Below are 21,387 nucleotides of genomic sequence, written 5' to 3'. Positions count from 1 at the left end.
GTTCCAGGACCGGGCAACTGTCATTCAAAGTGTGACAGCTTCACACTGGGGCAGTTTTGAAATCGTGCGTTCAGCTCAATTCTAACGATTTCAAGCCGGCATTTCAGTCTGACTTCGGGGTCGATTTCACAGACATCCGTGCGGGTTCCTGCACAGATATCTATGGAAATTGCCCCAACCCCCCCCCCCCCCCCCCAGAAACTACTTTTGGGAATCAGATTCGGACAGTGCCATTGCTGGCAATCGCCTCTGATTTGAAATGCGATTTGACATGTTAAATCGCATGTCAAATCGGGCCAATGTGAACATAGGCTAACACGCACATGAACTTTATTGCCAGTCCAGTCTTAGTCCCCAGGGTTCAATATTGAGTTGGCCCACCCTTTGCAGCTATAACAGCTTCAACTCTTCTGGGAAGGCCGTCCACAAGGTTTAGGAGTGTCTATGGGAATGTTTGACCATTCTTCCAGAAGCTCATTTGTGAGGTCAGGCACTGATGTCGGAGAGAAGGCACAGAGCAGACAGTCTCCGCTCAAATTCATCCCAAAGGTGTTCTATTGGGTGGAGGTCAGGTCAGTCAAGCTCCCCCACCCCAAACTCGCTCATCCATGTCTTTATGGACCTTGCTTTGTGCACTGGTGCGCAGTCATGTTGGAACAGGAGGGGCCATCTCCAAACTGTTCCAACAAAATTGGGAGCATTAAATAGTCCAAAATGTCTTGGTATGCTGACTCCTTAAGAGTTCTCTTTACTGGAACTAAAGGGCCAAGGCCAACCCCTGAAAAACATCCCCACACCATATTCCTCCCTACACCAAATGATTTGGACCAAAGCACAAAGCAAGGTCCATAATGACATGTATGAGCGAGTTTGGGGTGGAGGAACTTGACTGGCCCATGTGTGTTTGAGCTTTGGGGTGCACACCCTAATGTCATCAGCTGCGCACACCTATGATGTGCCCTATAAACATGCATGTACAAAGTGAATTTAGTGTTGGCTCCAAGGAGAACCTAAACCTTAGATAAGTGGCAGCTACAGACTGAACCTACAGAATCAGTACGGGACCAAGCAATAGTCATCCTATAAGGCCTGGTTCACACCTATGCAGGTTGCAGTTGATGCATATTCCAGGTGCATTTTGCTTTTTTAAAGCGGTAGTATACCGCTTTTTGACACTTTTACCTACAGGTAAGCTTATAATAAGGCTTACCTGTAGGTACAATTAATATCTCCTAAACCGGCACGGTTTAGGAGATATTTGCAGTGCATGCAGCCACTGACGCGAGCGGCGCATGCGCTCTGAAGGTCCGTGGGGACCTTCAGTTTTGCTTGCCGGGAGCTTGCCGGAAAATCACTCCCGCGCGCATGCGCGGAAGTGACGTCATCGCGGCTCCAGACAATCACAGCGCCGGAGCAGCCGAACCCGGAAAGAGACGCCAAAGGAATCATGGCAGCACCCGCAGCGATGTCCGGGGGTCCGTGCTGGGGCTTCATTCTAAGGTAAGTAATACATAATGAGCTAGTATGCGATGCATACTAGCTCATTATGCCTTTGTCTTGCAGGTTTTTTTTTTTTTTTTTTTTGGGTGTACAACCGCTTTAATACATGTTTTTGATCCATTGAAGTCTATGGAACCAAAAACCCAACATGCTGGTCCCTGGGCCTTCCCATAAAATGCACAGATGTGTATGTGACTCATAGGAAGCCATGATAAATGGACTGTAATATGTTTATGCAAAACTGAAAACACACTAAAAAAATGCACAGGTGTGAACTAGGCCTTAGTCTTTATTATAACAATTATCATACACATTGCTCACTTACCTACTCACAGCCACGGCCTTAACAGTGATTTTACCATCTGGCAATGTAAATGGACCTCGATATTTTAAAGTGGTGTTTTCTGTGTAGCCAACCTTTTTAAGTAAATCCGGCTTACTTCCATCCAGTGTATAGAATATGGAGACATCTGGGGAATCTGTAAATGGAAGTCAAATAACATCATATTGGACACTGTTTTGATTGTTTTGATGGATTTGTTGGACGTAAATGGGATTTTAATTTATTTCATTTACAGTGGCGGCCGGTGCATAGGGGGCACCAGGGCGCCGCCCCCCCTAAAAAAAGAAAAAAAAAAAAAAAAGATAAAAAAAAAAAAAAAAAGATTACAAAACGAGCAATAAAGTTTGAAAAAAAAAAAATCCATCCAGCCTTTCCACCGCCATCCCCCTCTGCTCTGCCTCATCCCATGACCATCCATCCATCCATCCATCCATCCATCCATCCAGCCTTTCCACCGCCATCCCCCTCTGCTCTGCCTCATCCCATGACCATCCATCCATCCAGCCTTTCCACCGCCATCCCCCTCTGCTCTGCCTCATCCCATGACCATCCATCCATCCAGCCTTTCCACCGCCATCCCCCTCTGCTCTGCCTCATCCCATGACCATCCATCCATCCAGCCTTTCCACCGCCATCCCCCTCTGCTCTGCCTCATCCCATGACCATCCATCCATCCAGCCTTTCCACCGCCATCCCCCTCTGCTCTGCCTCATCCCATGATCATCCAACCATCCAGCCTTTCCACCGCCATCCCCCTCTGCTCTGCCTCATCCCATGACCATCCATCCAGCCTTTCCACCGCCGCCCCCCTCTGCTCTGCCTCATCCCATGACCATCCATCCATCCAGCCTTTCCACCGCCATCCCCCTCTGCTCTGCCTCATCCCATGATCATCCCTCCCACTGCCATCCCTCTCTGCCTCATGCCCTCATCCCACCGCCATCCCTTTGCCTGATCCCATCTCTCCCACCACCATCCCTCTGCCTGATCCCATCTCTCCCACTGCCATCCCTCTGCCTGATCCCATCTCTCCCACCGCCATCCCTCTGCCTGATCCCATCTCTCTCACCTCCATCCCTCTGCCTGATCTCATCCCGCCCACCGCCTGATCCAATCTCTCCCACCTCCATCCCTCTGCCTGATCCCATCTCTCCCACCTCCATCCCTCTGCCTGATCCCATCTCTCCCACCTCCATCCCTCTGCCTGAGCCAATCACAGTGAGCGATGTATTCTATTATTGAGTGCAAAGCCTGCTCGGATTGGCAGAGTCAGAGAGGCGGGCTGATGTTACTCCGCCAATCCGAGCAGGCTTTGCATTCAATAATAGAATACATCGCTCTCCCTGATTGGCTCAGTGCGGTACACTGTATGTAACCGAAGCTACAGTACATACGGTATACCGGTACAGGATTCCCGCACAGCCAGCGTCTTGAGAGATTACATCTACTGGTAATACTTATACTTAGGTTACCTTGGAGATATTATACTCAGCGTATAAGACGACCCCCCATTTTTGGGGGATTTTTTTGAGGTTCAAAAGTAGTCTTAAACGCCAGAAAATACAGTATATAGCAGAAAGTGAAAAATATTGTTCTTTTTTCAGAATTGCCGCTATTTTTTTGTTTATATCACAAAAAATAAAAAAAAAATCGCACAGGTGATCAAATACCACCAAAAGAAAGCTTTATTTGTGGGGAAAATTTTTTTATTTGGGTACAGCATCGCACGACCGCGCAATTGGCCGTTAAAGTAACGCAGTGCCGAATCGCAAAAAATGGCCTGGACATTAAAGCGGAGTTCCACCCAAAAGTGGAACTTCCGCTTTAGGTGGTCCTACCCCCCTGACATGCCACATTTGGCATGTCATTTTTTTTGGGGGGGAGCGGGTACCTAGTTGTGACAGGTACCCGCTCCCACTTCCGCTCGGAGCGCCGCGGCGCCCTGAGCGGAAGTTCTCCTCTCCCCCTCCCTCCCTGCAATCTTCTGGGACATGTTAGAGGTCCCAGAAGATTGCCGGCCAATCACGGCACGCAGCGCGACTCGCGCATGCGCAGTGGGTACCCGGCTGTGAAGCCGCAAACTGTCACAGCCGGGTGCCCACAGCAGGAATGCTGGCGCCGAGGGAGAGGATCGAGGCTTCGGGCGGCCGCATCGCTGGACCATTGGACAGGTCAAATGGCTGGAACTCCGCTTTAAGGGGGAAAATCTTCCGGTCCAGAACTGGTTAAAACTAAAACTTATACTTTAAGCAACAATGATCGTTTTTTTAATGTGAAAATAAAGATGGATGCCTTTTCTTTACCATACCTGACTTGATTTCAATTGGTGTGTTGGTGTCTACTTCATATTTTCCTTTTCCAGGAATAGGAACACGAAGCGGTATAATCTGGGGTACACAGATGGAGCCGGCGGTCATCCTTCCTATGTCAGGATAGAACAACTTTAGTATGCCAGGTGTAAAAAAAATGAGAAAAATAAACAATAATACAATAAGGGAAATGCAGGCTGTAAATACATTACTTCTTTCAATTCAGACTGTTAAAGGAATTCCTAAAGAATGTCCTAAATTCTCTGTAGACATCTGTCTCTCGTTAATGTGCAACAGATTGGTGTATGTCATCATAAAGATTGGAAGGAAAGGATTTGGCTGGCCACATGACTAAAATCATCTTTAGCGTCCCTTCACACTTGTGCGATTTGTCATGCGACCTTGGACATCAAAGTCACATGACAAATCACACACCATTCTTTTCAACGGCACCCATTCTTAACCACTTAAGCCCCGGAAGATTTTACCCCCTTCCTGACCAGGGCCTATTTTGCGATTCGGCACTGTGTGACTTTAACGGACAATTGTGCGAGTCGTGCGACGCTGTACCCAAACAAATTTGACATCCTTTTTTTCCCACAAACAGAGCTTTCTTTTGGTGGTATTTGATCACCTGTGTGCGATTTTTACTTTTTGCGCTATAAACAAAAAAAGAGCGACAATTTTGCAAAAATTACAATATTTTTCACATTTTTTATATGAAATTCCCAAAGAAAAAAAAAATGTAAAAATCGAAATTTTTTAACATTTTAGGCCAATTTATTTTCTGCTACATATGTTTGGTAAAAAAAATCGCAAAAAGCGTATTTTGATTGATTTGCGCAAAAGTTATTGCGTTTACTAACTAAGGGAAAGATTTTTGTCATTTTTGTTGTTTTTTTAACGCGCAATGGCGGCGATCTGCGATTTTTTTTGCGGGACTGCGACATTGCGGCGGACAGATCGGACCCTTGACTGACATTTTTGACACTTTTGGGGTTACCAGTGACATTACTGCAGTAATCAGTGCTATACATATGCACTGTTACTGTAAAATGACACTGGCAGTGAAGGGGTTAACTTTTTTTTTGAGAGGGTGGGGTTATGTGTGTCCCTAGGGGCGTGATTCTAACTGTGATTGGCTGTGGCTTGAGGTGTAGGAACAGTGATCAACGGTTCTACATAGTAGAACCGTATGATCACCATTCATACACAGGGGAGAATGACAGGCGGCTTGTTTACATTAGCCGCCTGCCTTTCTCCCGCTCTAACGGACGATCGCGAGTGACCGGCGGACATCGGGTCCGCCGGTCACACGCGCAGGGGGGTCCATAACCGCGCGGGAGCGTGCCTCGCTCCCCAGACCCTCACAGGCTAGCATCGTAGCCCTACGTCGCTCTGCCTGTGAGGGGCTGACTGCCGACGTAAATAGTCGTGTGGCAGTCGGCAAGTGGTTAAAGTCACAGTGGCTATGAAAAGGTGACTGCACTACTTTGGTGAGACTTTTGATGTGACTTTGATCCAGAGAATGTCAAGTCGAATCAAAATCACACCAAAAGTCGCATCAAAGCATGAAAGTCGTGTAACTTTGGAGATGTGCATACGTGAAAGGAGCTCTAGGGCTCGTTTACACCTACATGTAGTGAGGTGCTTTTTTTTCTGCTTTAAGAAAGCATGGAAAGTAGCTTATATGGGTTTGAATAGCATAGTTCACACCAATGCAGTGCGTTCCTGTGCTTTTCAGTTCCAGAAAGAAAAATGCTGCTTTTTTTACAGCACTGAACTGTAATGGAACGCGGTAAAAATCATAAAAAAATGCATCAAAAATGCACTGGACCCCACTACAGAGAAAACAAAACAGGAAAAACGTCCTGGTCTTCATCCCGCACTCAGTAGGTCAGTAGCAGGGACTTTTTACTTCTCTTCACCAGGAATCATTTAGGCATGTCTGTGGCAGAAGCAGTGCAGTCTTTTTATGGGGCATCAGTGTGGCTCAGGGGGCAGTTGCCCCCCTGGCCCAGTCCTCCCCTGAAAGTGTCTATACATGACTATTACAATGAGAGGTAAGCATTGTGAAAGTCATTTTGTGCCAGTTGTTCCTCTGCCATACATTTATTTGAATCATCTTGTCTCCTCTGGATAAATGAATAAATATGGGTACACAAAGTATTATGTGCAGAGAATGGATGACATTTAGAGCTTAATGAGAATGTCTCTGTAAATGTTTGCACACCACCACACCCATAGACATAGCTGTGGGCTTAGGCAGTAGTTATGGAAGTATTGGAGCATTATCCATTGTGTAAGCATTAGCTCACTGTCAAGCGGTTAGCTTAATGCAGCCAAGCAACCAGCACCATGCTCTTCAAAAGGTAAAATAAACAAGAAATGGATTTTGATTGATCTGTTCACTTGCTTAAAGAACAATTTCAAATGTTGGAAGGGTTAAAGCCTTTGTCAGGTTTTGATTGGAGCTGCGTCTCTGTTTGGGAGATTTTCTCCCATTTCTTGTAATGTAAGGCGGCAATGGAAAGGTGACAGAGGTTCTAACCCTTCCCTACTGTGCTAGGTATAGTGAAGTTTTAATGCTGTCTGCTATTTATTGCTGTGTCCCTATTGGGGAGTTTATGATCACTTCCTGTTCCAATGATCACAAAGGAAGACAGAAGAAATCTCCTCTACAGGGACATACCTGTATTATAGAGCAATAAATACCTGACAGAGGATACAACCTTTACATGTTCTGTGCCAAACTAAAGGATGGCTTGGGCTCAGGGCCAGGTTTAGGGCTGGTTTGGGGGCGGCAAAGCACGTGGTTGACCGTTCTCAACCTCTCTCTCTCTTAAAAGTGTTACTAAACCCAGGACCCTGCATTCACTATATCTGGTCTCCCACAGTACACAGAACATGGAAATGCAATTATTTTAGTAAATATAAACTGCTAAATACTTTTCTAATCAGTATTATATAGCAGTCTTGTGACTTATATCAGTGTCTGGTTAAAGCTTGTAGGAGGAATTTTCATTCTCCTTTGACTGTCCTATTAGGCTGCATAATCCCTTGCCCCTCTGTCTGGACAGTGCTGATTGGCCCTGTGCTGATCACATGCACCCTTCCTAAAAACAAAAAACAAAAAAAAACCTCTCTAGCAATACACACCAAACTGAGCATGTGCAGAGTTCCCCCAATGCTCTGTACTATCAGAAGATGGATTGGGGACAGTGGAAGAAGGGGAGTATCAGAGAAGACAGGATCAAACAGCCTTTTTACACAAAGTAGAGGATTAACCCACTCGGTTCCACAGTGAGTATAACAAGCATGATTTACTGTATATTCCATCTGATCTTACTGTTGCGGGTTTAGTAACACTTTAGGCTGCAAAGGCAGGGGCCAGGGTGTACACATGCCATGGCTGTGATGCTCTGCAGCAGGAATCATACTCCCTGTCGGGCAGTAGCACCCGGCAAATGCAACTCCTTAAAGTGACTGGGCCGTGCTGCAACCTCCCCCCCATGCATTGCAATAATACAACATTTAGAGGGTTAAAACAGGTGGAGAGGAGGTTCACTTTTCAGAGGAGTTGCAGTCTTTGCCGTCAGTGTAAAGAGGTGTAAGTTCTTAACCACTTCCATACCCCGATCAAGGTAAACAGCCAATCACAGCCGATCACATGAGCGGCTCCGGCGCGAACCGCTCGTTCTCTCAGCAATGCGCGCCCCCGGGGGCGCGCAGCGTGGCGATCAGGGACGAGGCTCGTCCCTCGGACAGAGCCCATCCCCGATCTAGGTAAAGAGCTAATTAAATTGTCTTTTTACCACGTGACCAGCTGTCAATCACAGCCGGTCACAGAATGTCAACAGAGAGCACGGTAACTAGCTGTCACGAGTTCTCCTCCTCACACACTGATCCTGTGTGAGGAGGAGATTGCGGTAACAGCTAGTTACCCATCATAGTGCACCCCAAAACACACTGATTGCCCCCCCCAATAAAGAGGACCTGTCACTAGCCCATCAAAGTACCTGTCACTAGCCCATCAAAGTACCCGAGTACCTGTCACCAGCCCATCAGGTACTTTAATGACAGGTACTCGGGTACTCTGATGGGCTGGTGACAGGTACTCGGGTACTCTGATGACAGGTACTTGGGTACTCTGATGACAGGTACTTGGGTACTCTGGTGACAGGTACTCGGGTACTCTGATGGGCTGGTGACAGGTACTTGGGTACTCTGATGACAGGTACTTGGGTACTCTGGTGACAGGTACTCGGGTACTCTGATGGGCTGGTGACAGGTACTCGGGTACTCTGATGACAGGTACTCAGGTATTCTGATGACCTGTCATCAGAGTACCCGAGTACCTGTCATCAGAATACCTGAGTACCTGTCATCAGAGTACCCGAGTACCTGTCACCAGCCCATCAGAGTACCCGAGTACCTGTCACCAGAGTACCCAAGTACCTGTCATCAGAGTACCCGAATACCTGTCACCAGCCCATCAGAGTACTCGAGTACCTGTCATCAGAGTACCTGAGTACCTGTCATCGGTGTACCCAAGTACCTGTCATCGGAGTACCCAAGTACCTTTCACCAGCCCATCAGGTACTCTGATGACAGGTACTTGGGTACTCTGATGGGCTGGTAACAGGTATTCGGGTACTCTGATGACAGGTACTTGGGTACTCTCATGACAGGTGCTCGGGTACTCCGATGACAGGTACTCGGGTACTTTGAGTAACTGTCATCGGAGTACCCGAGTACCTGTCATCGAAGTACCTGGTACCTGTCTCCAGCCCAGAGTGCCCGAGTACCTATCTGCACCCCATCAGAGTGCCCGAGTACCTGTCTCTAGCCCATTAGAATACCCGAGTACCTCTCTGAAGCTCATCAGTGTACCTGAGTACCTGTCTGCAGCCCATCAGAGTACCTGAGCACCTATCTGCAGCCCATGCCTCCTAGATTATGTGTTGGGGTGTTTTCTCTCCAAAATGGGGTCATTCTGTGGGGGTTTCCATTGTCCTGGTGCTCCAGGGCCTTCAAAAGTGTGATTGGTTGTAATGAAATGATATGTGAAATTTCTGCTCCTAGAACACTTGATGATGCTCCTTGGATGTTGGACCTCTGTATGTGGCCAGGCTTTGTAAAAGTCTCACACATTTGGTATCGCCATACTCAGGAGGAGTAGCAGAATGTTATTTGGGGTGTAATTGCAAGTATGCCTATACTGTGTGTGAGAAATAACTTGTTATTTTGACAATTTTGTGTAAAAAAAAAAAAAAATTATTTCTTCATTTTCCCAAGAATTGTGTGAAAAAATTACAACTTCAAAAAACTCACCATGCCTCTTACTAAATACCCTGGAATTTCTACTTTCCAAAACGGGGTCAATTTTCAATGATTGGCACCATAGCTTGTAGACTCTATAACTTTCACACAGACTAAATAATAACCACTAATTTGGGTTATTTTTTACCAAATATATGTAGTAGTATAAATTTTGGCCCAAATTTATGAAAAAAAAAAATACTTATTTGCAAAATTTTATAATAGAAACTAAAACAAAATGTTTTTTTTTTTTTTTCAACATTTGTCGCTCTTTTTTCACTTATATTGCAAAACAAAAATTAAAATCCCAGTGGTGATTAAATACTACCAAAAGAAAGCTCTATTTGTGTGAAAAAAAATGATAAAAAATTTGATTGGGTACAGCGTTGCATGACTGAGTAATTATCATTCAAAATGTGAGAGTGCTGAAAGCTGAAAATTGGTCTGGGCAGGAAGGGGGTGTAACTGCCCTGTATGGAAGTGGTTAAGCTGGCCATAGATGGATCAAATCTTTGCTGGTTCAGCAGGGACTGGCCCAGATTTCATCAATCTATGGGCAGGCTGCTTGTACCCAAGTTGATTGGATACAGCCAGCCTGTTGGATTTTTTTTACATGTGATTACTACAGGCAGCTAGACCCAGGAGAACACAATAGTGTTGCGGGACGGATTCCCCCATCAACACTGACTGTGTTAGTGGTGGAAGAAAGAAAATCGAATCATCTATGGCTTGCCTTACACTTCCAGATGCTCCAGGTCAAATGTTTTGTGCTGCCCTCTGATGCCAGATAGTTGGCTATCCTAAGGCCAGGTTTACACTGGTGCAGTGTGATAAAACACAGAGCGTTTGTTACCCCAACACTTCATTTTCCTGATATGTGCCTGCTGTACCATGTACTTGTATGAGAAAGTCTCCTGTTCTCTTTGTATTGCTTCCTTTGTGTGAAATCTCTGGTGTTCCTGCCAGTCCCCCTGCTTTCCTAATAAAAACTGACCACACTAAGCAGGAGAGCACAGCGTGGTCAGTTCTCTATCTGTGCTGGGAACTCAGTGTTCTCTCCTTCAATGATCAGACTTGTCCTGACACGCCCCCACTGCACAGCCATTTGCTGGGAAGCTCAGTGTCCTGCTGCATCTCCTCTCCCCAGCTCTTATGAAGCTGTATGGCAATCTTCTAGTGGGCACAGTTGCAGTGCATTGAACAAGTTCAGGGGCCCATATTTGGCACAGAGGTAGGGGAGATCTTCCTTTACCACTCTTAAAATGTTGGAGTAGAAATTTTCTGGTCAACCTTTTCAGGGGCCTCTTGGGAGTGTGTGGCCCTCGGGCAGTACCGTGGAGCAGGGACTATTGGGGACCATATTAATCTCCATATTCTTAGCTATCCAATTGTACCTGGGGAGCAGGGCACCTGCTATGTTACTTATTTTCTACAGTATTCGGGCAAATTCGACTCCCATGCCAGTCCTCATGAAAATTAGGCATCAGCCTCAAAAAAATGTGTGTGGCCCCTGGGGGTCATCTAGTATCCCTGTACCAAGTTTGGTGCCTGACCCCCGTGGTTCGGGTACCACAGGGCCCAAAATTTATGGTAGATTGGCCCGCTATGTTAATCTATGGCTCGGTTGTGGTTGGGAATTTGGGCGGCCAAAGCTCGGGCCCTGAAAGAGTTCAGGCTCTCACAGCTTGAGCCCCTGGACATGTTTGGGGCCCAAGCTGTGGCCCCTCAAAATTCCCTACTGCGCCATAGATTAACATAGGCTAGGCCAAGTTAGCCTAAACGTAGGGCCCCGCGGTAGCAGAATGATGTTGCCCAGGGGCCCCAAACTTGGTACAGGGTTACTATAGGACCCCAAGAGGCCATGGAATTTTTTTGGGGCCAATGCTTAAATTTTCATGAGGACCTGCATGGGGGTGGAATTTGCCCGACCAATGCAGGACACAGGAAGCGCGGATCCCCGCTCTGCAGGTATCGTTGAATAGCTCAAGTCAAGGGATTTGTGTGGTATCCAGCACTCCCTGCTGCGCCATACGGCCCAGAGGCCGCAGACTCTCAAGGAGCCCTAGAAAAAGTTGACCATAAAATCTTGGGCTACCAACCCCAAAATGTTTGGGGTGGTAAAGGAAGGCCTCCCCTACCTCTGTGCCAAATATGGGCCCCCCGGACTCATTTGGTTTCCAAGCTGTAGCCCCTCAAATTTACAGACTACGACCCTGCCATAGGTTAACATAGCAGGCCAAGCTTCTATAAATGTAGGACTCAAACCACGGGGGATCAGGGCACCATACTTGGCAAACTTATACTAGAGAACCTCCAGTAGCCACACAATATTTTTGGTGGCAATGCCTAATTTTTACACGGGCTGGTATGGTGATCGACTTTGGCCAAATACTGCCGAACATAGGCAGTGGCGTCTCCAGCTTTTATATTTAGGGGGGGCACATGGGGGGACGGGATCAAAAGTAGGGGGGCCAACTATAAAACGCAATTTTTTTATATTATATATATATATATATATATATATATATATATACACACATACATACATACATACATACATACATACATACACACACACATACACCCGCCGGCCTGTGTGTTGTGTTGTTAGCAGGGGCGTTGCTAGGTGGGAAAAAGACCAGGGGCTTCAGCCCGAAGGTAAATTTGATAACCACTCCCACATTTTAAAGTCCCACCCAACTCCTCCCACATTTAAAAAGTACCGCCCATACTCCACCCAATGCCCCCCCTCAGTCAAAGGTCAGACATGGGGTGCTATGGAGCATGGTACAGGGGGTCAGGAGAGGAGAGGAGAGAAGAAGAGAACAGGGGGTCAGGAGAAGAGAAGAGGTGAACAGGGGGTCAGGAGGAGAGAAGAGGAGAAAAGGGAGTCAGGAGGAGAGAAGAGGAGAATAGGGGGTCAGGAGGAGAGAAGAGGAGAACAGGGGGTCAGGAGGAGAACAGAGAAGAGGAGAACAGGGAGTCAGGAGAGGAGAACAGAGGAGAGGAGAACAGGGGGTCAGGAGGAGAGGAGAACAGGTAGTCAGGAGGAGAGGAGAACAGGGGGTCAGGAGGAGAGGAGAACAGGGGGTCAGGAGGAGAGGAGAACAGAGGAGAGGAGAACAGGGGGTCAGGAGGAGAGGAGAACAGAGGAGAGAACAGAGGGTCAGGAGGAGAGGAGAACAGGGGTTTAGGAGGAGAGGAGAACAGGGGTTTAGGAGGAGAGGAGAACTGGGGGTCAGGAGGAGAGAAGAGGAGAACAGGGGGTCAGGAGAACAGGGGGGTCAGGAGGAGAGAAGAGGAGAGGAGAACAGGGGGTCAGGAGGAGAGGAGAAGAGGAGAACAGAGGAGAAGAGAGAACAGAGGAGAGGAGAGAACAGAGGAGAGGAGAGAACAGAGGAGAGGAGAGAACAGAGGAGGGGGTCAGGAGGAGAGGAGAACAGGGAGTGAGGAGAGGAGAACAGGGGGTGAGGAGAGGAGAACAGAGGAGAGGAGAACAGAGGAGAGGAGAACAGGGAGTCAGGAGAGGAGAACAGGGAGTCAGGAGAGGAGAACAGGGGTCAGGAGGAGAGGAGAACAGGGGGTCAGGAGGAGAACAGAGGAGAGGAGAACAGAGGAGAGGAGAACAGGGGGTCAGGAGGAGAGGAGAACAGAGGAGAGGAGAACAGAGGAGAGGAGAACAGGGGGTCAGGAGGAGAGGAGAACAGAGGAGAGAACAGGGGTTTAGGAGGAGAGGAGAACAGGGGGTCAGGAGGAGAACAGGGGGTCAGGAGGAGAGGATAACAGGGGGTCAGGAGGAGAGGAGAACAGGGGGTCAGGAGGAGAGGAGAACAGGGGGTCAGGAGGAGAGGAGAACAGGGGATCAGGAGGAGAGGAGAACAGGGGGTCGAGAGGAGAGGAGAGGGAGGTCAGACATGGGGTGGTACACCAATGAAGCGCATACTCCTCCCAGTTTGACCCATAAAAGCAAAAAAGGTGCTTGATAAAAAGGTAGGAAAAGAAATAAGTAGAAGGGTGGGACCTGTCTATGGGGAATCTGAACCCGATTCACTGACCCCTACACTGACCCCCCCTACACTGACCCCTTCACTGACACCTACACTGACCCCTGCACCGACACCTTCACTGACCTCTACACTGACCCCCCCTACACTGACTCCCCCTACACTAACACTTACACTGACCCCCTACACTGATCCCCCCCCTACACATTGACTCCTAAAATGACCCCCCTACACTGACCCCCCCTACACTGACCCCTTCACTGACACCTACACTGACCCCTCCTACACTAACCCCCCTACACTAACCCTCCTACACTGACCTTTCCTACACTAACCCCCCTACACTAACCCTCCTACAATGACCTTTCCTACACTAACCCCCCTACCCTACACTGACACCTACACTGACCCCCTTCATTGACACCTACACTGAGCCTCCTACACTGACACCTACAATGACCCCCCCTACACTGACCCCTCCTACATTGACCCCCCTTGACTGTCACCTACACTGACCCCTCCTCTGACCCCTCCACACTGACCCCCGCCACACTGACACCTACACTGACCCCTCCTACATTGACACCTACGCTGACCCCTCATACACTGACACCCCCACACTGACACCTACTCTGACCCCTCCACACTGACCTCCGCCACACTGACACCTACACTGACCCCTCCTACACCGACACCCCCACACTGACACCTACTCTGACCCCTCTACACTGACCCCCGCCACACTGACACCTACACTGACACCTACACTGACCCCTCCTACACTGACACCCCCACACTGACACCTACTCTGACCCCTCCACACTGACCCCCGCCACACTGACACCTACACTGACACCCCCACACTGACACCCCCACACTGACACCTACACTGACCCCTCCTACACTGACACCCCCACACTGACACCTACACTGATCCCTCCTACACTGACATCCCCACACTGACACCTCCCGAAACTGGCACCCCCACACTGACATCTACACTGACCCCTCCACACTGACACCTACACTGATCCCCTCCTACACTGACATCTACACTGACCCCTCCTACACTGACACCCCCACACTGACATCTACACTGACCCCTCCACACTGACACCCGCCACACTGACACCTACACTGACACCCCCACACTGACCCCCGCCACACTGACACCTACACTGACACCCCCACACTGACCACTTCACTGACACCTACATTAGTGTCATCCTTACCTTAAGCAGCATGGCTGTAGTGTCACAGATTGGAGGAGGAGCAAGTGTGTAATAGGGAAAGTTCTGTCCTCCTCTGGGAGCTGGGGGTACATAGGTAATGCAATGCCCCACTTCACAGGTACTATCGGATAGCTAAGACTATGGGGATTAACTACTTGCCGACCGGGGCACAGCCCAATGTGCCCCGGTCGGCAGGTGGTCCGTTCTCATCCGATCTCCCCATAGAAGACAGCAGGGATCCGACAGCTCTGTCTCTGCACACAAAGCGGAGATGGAGCTGTCATCCGCCTGCTCAGCGGGGATCGGCGGATCGATCCCCCGCTGAGCAGAACGGACTCCGTCGGGCGGTGCGCCTGTGTGAAAGAGGCCTAACTCCACTTTTGTTGAGGAAAAAAACATTCCCCTCTGGGTGATCTCTGTACATTACAAGGATTTTAACAAACTTTGTTGCAGATTCCTACCTTTTGTTATTCTAAAGAAATCACTGTTTGTTCAGCCCCATTCACTCTGGCTTTCCGATCAGGTCTGCCAGTTTTTTAGGAGGACCTGATCGGATGCTCCGTGCAGCCCTATGGGGCAGCGTAGGTCAGCGAAGACATCTCCGCTGACACCCGCTGCTGTCCGATCCGATCCTGTCTGTGAAATATGGATGGATGGAAACCCTATTTTCCATCTGTCTGCAGGATCGGATCGGATGAAAACAGACAGGCGGTCCGTTTTCACCCCATCTCCCATAGAGGAGAGCGGGGCTCTGACAGCTCTGTCTCTGCAAAGTAAGCAGAGATGGACCTGTCATCTACCTGCTCAGCGGTAATCGGCGGATTTCGTTGGGCGCACTGCCCGAGTGAAAGGGGCTTTCCTCTGTTCTCCAGTGCTTAGTGGGTCAAATGGGAGTAGTTTCATAATTATCTATCAGCTGTGGCAGCTGCAGGGCTCTAATGAGGAAATCTGCTGGGCCTGAATCCCTTTAGACGTGTTCCTATTGGGAGTATCTCACCAAAAATGACATTTTTGTTGCAGGGGATGCCAGAAATCTGACTTGTATCTTAGGCAGAACTTCTGGGAAAATTGGTGAGCCAATCACACAAGCAGGAAATGATGTTTCTGGGGTGTGGTCAGTATACATTCTGTGTACAGAACAGCTCCAGGTAGCCATATTGCATTGTATTTTCAGAACATTGCAACAGCTGCAGATTGAAAAAGAAAGGTAATTTCTAATAACATTCAATTACAATATGATTTGTGTCGCAATTGTATACGCTATATTGTTTTTCTTTTTTTGCTATTTTTTTTCCCCACGAAAGTGAAGTTACCCTTTAACCACTTTAAGACCGCTCACTGCGCTGCTACTGCGGCACTGCTATGTCCAGCGACGTAGACTTACGTCGCTGGACTCCAATTAGTCTCCGTGGCGCGCAACCGCCGCCTCTCTTCCCCGATTGTCGGGGAAAGTGTGAGAAGATCTGCCGGCTTGTGTAAACAAAGCAGGCGGATCTTCTCTGTGAAAGACAGGGAGAGATCACAGGATTCAGCATAGCTGAACCTGCGATCTCTGTCTGTGTCACAGAAGCCCCCTCCCCCACACACGTCAGTAAGCACGAGGCATACATTTAACCCCTTGATCACCAACAGTGTTAACCCCTTCCCTGCCCTTCCCTGCCAGTGTCATTATTACAGTGACAGTGAATATTTATAGCACTGATTACTGTAGTAATGTCACTGGTCCCCCCAAAAGTGTAAAAAATGTCAGTTAGGGGTCCGATCTGTCCGCCGCAATGTCGCAGTCCCACAAAAATCGCAGATTGCCGCCATTACTAGTAAAAAAAAACAAAAACAAATAAAAATTACATAAATCTTTCCCGTAGTTAGTAAACGCGATAACTTTTGCACAAACCAATCAAAATATGCTTATTGCAATTTTTTTTACCAAAAATATGTAGCAGAAAACAAATTGGCCTAAAATGTTAAAAAATTTTGATTTTTACATTTTTTTGGGGGGAATGTTATATCAGAATGTGAAAAATATTGTTTTTTTTTTCAAAATTGTCGCTCTTTTTTTCAAAAATTAAAAATCGCACAGGTGATCAAATACCACCAAAAGAAATTTCTATTTGTGGGGAAAAAAAAGGATGTTTGGTACAGCGTCGTCCGACGGCGCAATGGTCCGTTAAAGTAACGCAGTGCCGAATTGCAAAATATGGCCTGGTCAGGAAGGGGGTAAAATCTTCCGGTCTTAAAGTGGATAAAAATACGCTCATTGAGAATTTTTTTGTCAAAGGCATGTAGATAAATACATGTTGGCCTAAATATATGACAAAAATTGAATATATTGGATATTTTTTAACAGTCAAGGTAGAAAATGTCAATTTTTTGCAAAAATTTTCGCTCTTTTTTTATTAATATCGCAAAAAATAAAAAGTGAAGAGGTGATCAAATACCACCAAAAGAAAGCTCTTTTTTTGGGAAAAAAAGGACGTAAATTTTGTTTGGGTACAGCGTCGCATGACCGCGCAATTGTCAGTTAAATTCACGCAGTGCCAAGTTGAAAAAAGTGGCCTGGTCATTGAGCAGCAAAATCTTCCGGTCTTAAAGCGGAGTTCCACCCAAAAGTGGAACTTCCGCTTTAGGTATTCTACCCCCCTGACATGCCACATTTGGCATGTCATTTTTTTTTGGGGGGGGGGGGGGGTTGGAGCGGGTACCTAGTTTTGACAGGTACCCGCTCCCACTTCCGCTCGGAGCGCCGCAGCGCCCTGAACGGAAGTTCTCCTCTCCCCCTCCCTCCCTGCAATCTTCTGGGACATGTCAGAGGTCCCAGAAGATTGCCGGCCAATCAAGACACGCAGAGCGACTCGCGCATGCGCAGTGGGTACCTGGCTGTGAAGCCGCAAACTGTCACAGCCGGGTGCCCACAGCAGTGATGCCGGCGCCGAGGGAGAGGATCGAGGCTTCGGGCGGCCGCATCGCTGGACCGTTGGACAAGTGAGTGAAATGGCTGGAACTCCGCTTTAAAGTGGTTAAGTCACACATTAACGTGTATTGCTTTAAGGCAGCCCATTCATTTTCAATGGGCTGCCAATGCTGCATAAACTGCACCTACCCCTCTGAAAACAGCGCATGCCAGTGCCACATAGCAGATGCATTGTCTTAGTGTGTAGGGGTGCCATTCAAAATGAGATGTGCCATTTGAAATGTTTGGCACTGCAGCAGAATAATGCATGTAATGTGCACTACCGCACGTTACCGCAACTAAACAGTGTGAACCAAGGCTTAGTATCACACTAACAAGGTTGGGCTCTATAACCACAAAGGCACATTGTGGTTGCAGACGGATGAAGAGACAACCGTAAAGTGAAGATGCCGGTGCCGCCGAGGGAAGACGGAGGATAAAGACGGCTGGGGTGAGCTCAATGCTGGACCGTGGGACAGGTGAGTGGCTGTTTTTTTAAAGTCAGCAGCTACACTTTTATTTTTTATTTGTTATAGGTGGCTGGAGCTACCGGATATCACTTCCACCAGACAATAAAAGGAGGCTACATTGCACCTAGAAGAAGAAGGTGGGTACTGATACCACAGAACAAGAGGAAAGAAAAATATAAGGGCTACCACCATCTGATCAGGACCCAACACAAGGACCAAACACGGGGGGAAAAAAAACAGAATAAAAGACGCAAAGGCCCCAGAACTCTGCAGAAGAGAAATACTTGATATTTCTGTATGTGAAGAGCATGTGACTCACTCTACCTCTGACAGCGCTGGTGCTCGGATCATTTTCTGCCCAGGCACCCAGCACTGTCACATGGGGGTGGGGAGACAGTCTTCAAACCTAAGGGCTCATTCACACAGGTTGGGCAACCTAAAGAGGGGCATGCAGATGTTCAGGGCTTTACACATGCCGTGGCAATAATTAAACCTCATATCGCATTTGGCACCAAACATGGCCAATTTAAAGCAGAGTTCCACCCAAAAGTGGGTTCCTCCCACCCCTCCGGTGCCACATTTGGCACCTTTCAGAGGGTGACGTCTCTGCTCAGTCATTACCAGCCATTGGTGGAGCGCTCTCTTCTCTCCCCTGCAGCCACCACTGGGGCCATCATGTGACCAGACTGGGCAGAATATAAGTGAGTATACAGATCTTTCTTACACAGGGGAGTCCGAATAGGAAGGAGGGACCAGTTGAAGGCCTCATTCACAGGGGGCGATTTGATCAATGCCTTATTAAGGCAAATGTTTTAACACTATGAGGATTCACACGTGTTCCGTGCATCCCAATGCCAGCAGTCCAATAGATGTCTATAGGGATGCAGTGGCTGCACAGACACAGCCCCTGTGTCCTAACGTGACATTTTGATGTGGGTTTTGGGGCATTTCCCTAATTTCACCCTGTGTGTGTTCAGTGCCATTCCATACCCCTAAACCCACACGGATGATACACTGGGAGCAGCTGTGTCTGTGCAGCCATTGTGTCCCTATAGACATCTATGGGACTGCTGCCATGGGACTGCTGCCATGGGACTGCTGCCATGGGCATACATGGAACACCTATGAGTTCCCATGCCGGTAAGACGTGGCCCTGCACAGGGCATGGATCCAATCGCCCCCCCTGTGAACAAGCCAATAAAGTGATTATAAATGATCACCTTGATAAACAACCCATTCGGTTTAAAATAGAAATGAAAGGCAAAACCTGTGTGTATAGATATAAAAATACATTATAAATACCTTTTTTCTCTTTTTTTATAATTGATCACATTCCCTCTTGAAGACCATTTGAAGACCCCTTCCACAGCCGGCTTCCGCCCCCTCCACAGCCCAGCGCTCCAGTGAGCAATGGAAGGGCAGAGCAGAGAACCGGTGGCTGCTAGGGCCGGCTCACACTGATGCGATGTGGGAAATGCACAGGAATCACTGCATTTCCTGCATTGCACCGGATAGTGATCACACTGTGTTCATGCGAATTGCTGCGGATGTCAGTTAAAAGTCAACAGTGGTGTAGTGGTTAGCACTATGGTTAGCACTATGCTTCTCCTCCCCCCCAGCTGCATAAGAGCTGGGGGAGGAGAAGCAGCAGTACACTGAGCTTCCCGGTGAATGGCTGTGCAGCAGGGGGGTGGCAGGACAAGTCTGATCATTGGAGGAAGGCACACAGAGTTCCCAGCGTAGCTAGAGAACTGACCATGCTGTGCTCTCTTCCTTAGTGTGGTCAGTTTTTAATTGGCGACCAGGGGGACTGGCAGGAACACCAGAGATTTCACATAAAAAAGCAATACAAAGAGAACAGGATATTTTATCATACAAGTAGGTGGTACAGCAGGCACATAGCAGCAATATGAAGTATTGGGGTAACAAATGCTTTAAGACTGGTTAGATTTTGCTAAGAATTCTACTTGTGTTACTAAACCCACAACAGTAAAATCAGTCTGTATATGCAGTAAAGCATGCTTGTTATACTCACTGTGGAACCTAAGCGTTTTAGCCTTTGCATTGTGTAAAAAGGCTGTTTGATCCTCCCATTCTTTCACAGTCCCCAATCCATCTGCTGACAGAACAGGGCCTGAGAGGCACTCTGCACATGCTCAGTTTGTTATTTACTTGTAAAGAGATTTTTTTTTTTTTTTTGGGGGGGGGGGGTGCATGTGATCAGCACAGGTCCAATCAGCACTGTCCAGACAGGGGGCCAGGGGTCAGACAGCCTCATAGGACAGTCAGAGGAGAATGAAAACTCCTCCTACAAGTCTTAACTGGACACTGATAGAAGTCACAAGACTGCTGATGAGAAAAGGTATTTAGCAGTTTATATTTACTATATAATTGAATTTCCATGTTCTGTGTACTGTGGGAGACCAGATATAGCGAATGCAGGATCCTGAGTTTAGTGACATTTTAAGCTGACCATACACTATACAATCTGATTGTACAAATCTCCTTTAGATCTACCATGCAGTGCAAGGGACAGCCGGATACAGATTGACCTGATGGATTAGGCATGTCTTCCTATTGTATAGTTTTGTTAAATCAAAAAGAGATTGTAGATAGATTGTACAACCAGATTGTATAGTGTATGGCCACCATTACAATAAAAGTTTATTACTCACATCAGAAATGACCCAACAGCATCATGTCATCTGATCTCCAATCAATGAAAACTAGAAAAGGAATCTGCTCTACACCCAGATATGTCCCTGCTGGGATCTACAAGAGGAGAACACAAGCCCTGACCTGTGCTCTATGACAGCCGATGTTCTGTGCATTGTGTGCCCACTGCAGCCATACACACTGTGACTGCCCTTCATCCTAATATACAGGAGATTCCCTCCCCTCCTCCATATACCTGGATAAAATGTCACACAGCCTCCACAGGATCCTCAGCGCTCAGCAGATCCCCTGTCACTCCCAGATCCCGTTACTACAGACGCTTCTCCCGGTGGAACCTTCGAAGCAACCAGAACAGTGATTGGCAACCTTTCGTCGCCTAGCAACCCAAGATGCGGTCTCATATCCCCACCCACATCTCTCCCTGCCAATCAACTTGCAACATGCCGTCCGGAAATGCCATTCACGGGACAGCGTGAACGCAGCGGCCATGTTTGCTAAGGGCAAATGAACGTAGCTTGTAAAACATATCGAATTGGTTTGTGAACAAAAAAATATTCATAAGAAATACGTGCATTATTAGT

The 21,387-nt window shown here is 47.8% G+C and overlaps 1 protein-coding gene across 2 annotated transcripts in view; it reads right to left on the bottom strand.

The window, feature by feature from the left end:
- Positions 1-21,202, bottom strand: part of DZANK1 (double zinc ribbon and ankyrin repeat domains 1) — a 107,417-nt gene extending 86,215 nt beyond the window's left edge. Inside the window, exons 1-3 of one of the 2 annotated variants that reach the window (XM_082252297.1) lie at positions 21,042-21,202; positions 4,152-4,265; positions 1,826-1,979 (exon numbers count right to left, since the gene is read on the bottom strand). In XM_082252297.1, the coding sequence (XP_082108423.1) occupies positions 1,826-1,979; positions 4,152-4,260 (263 nt within the window). In that variant the 5' untranslated portion in view covers positions 4,261-4,265; positions 21,042-21,202. The remainder of the gene's footprint in view (positions 1-1,825; positions 1,980-4,151; positions 4,266-21,041) is intronic. The other variant, XM_082252298.1, reaches the window with a different exon arrangement.
- Between the last annotated feature and the right edge of the window lie 185 nt (positions 21,203-21,387).

Source organism: Pelophylax lessonae (assembly GCF_965119305.1).
Source record: "Pelophylax lessonae genome assembly, chromosome: 3".
Classification (NCBI taxonomy): Eukaryota; Metazoa; Chordata; class Amphibia; order Anura; family Ranidae; genus Pelophylax; species Pelophylax lessonae.
Note: the sequence above shows the minus strand (reverse complement) of the source record. Positions and strands in the feature narration are given on the sequence as shown.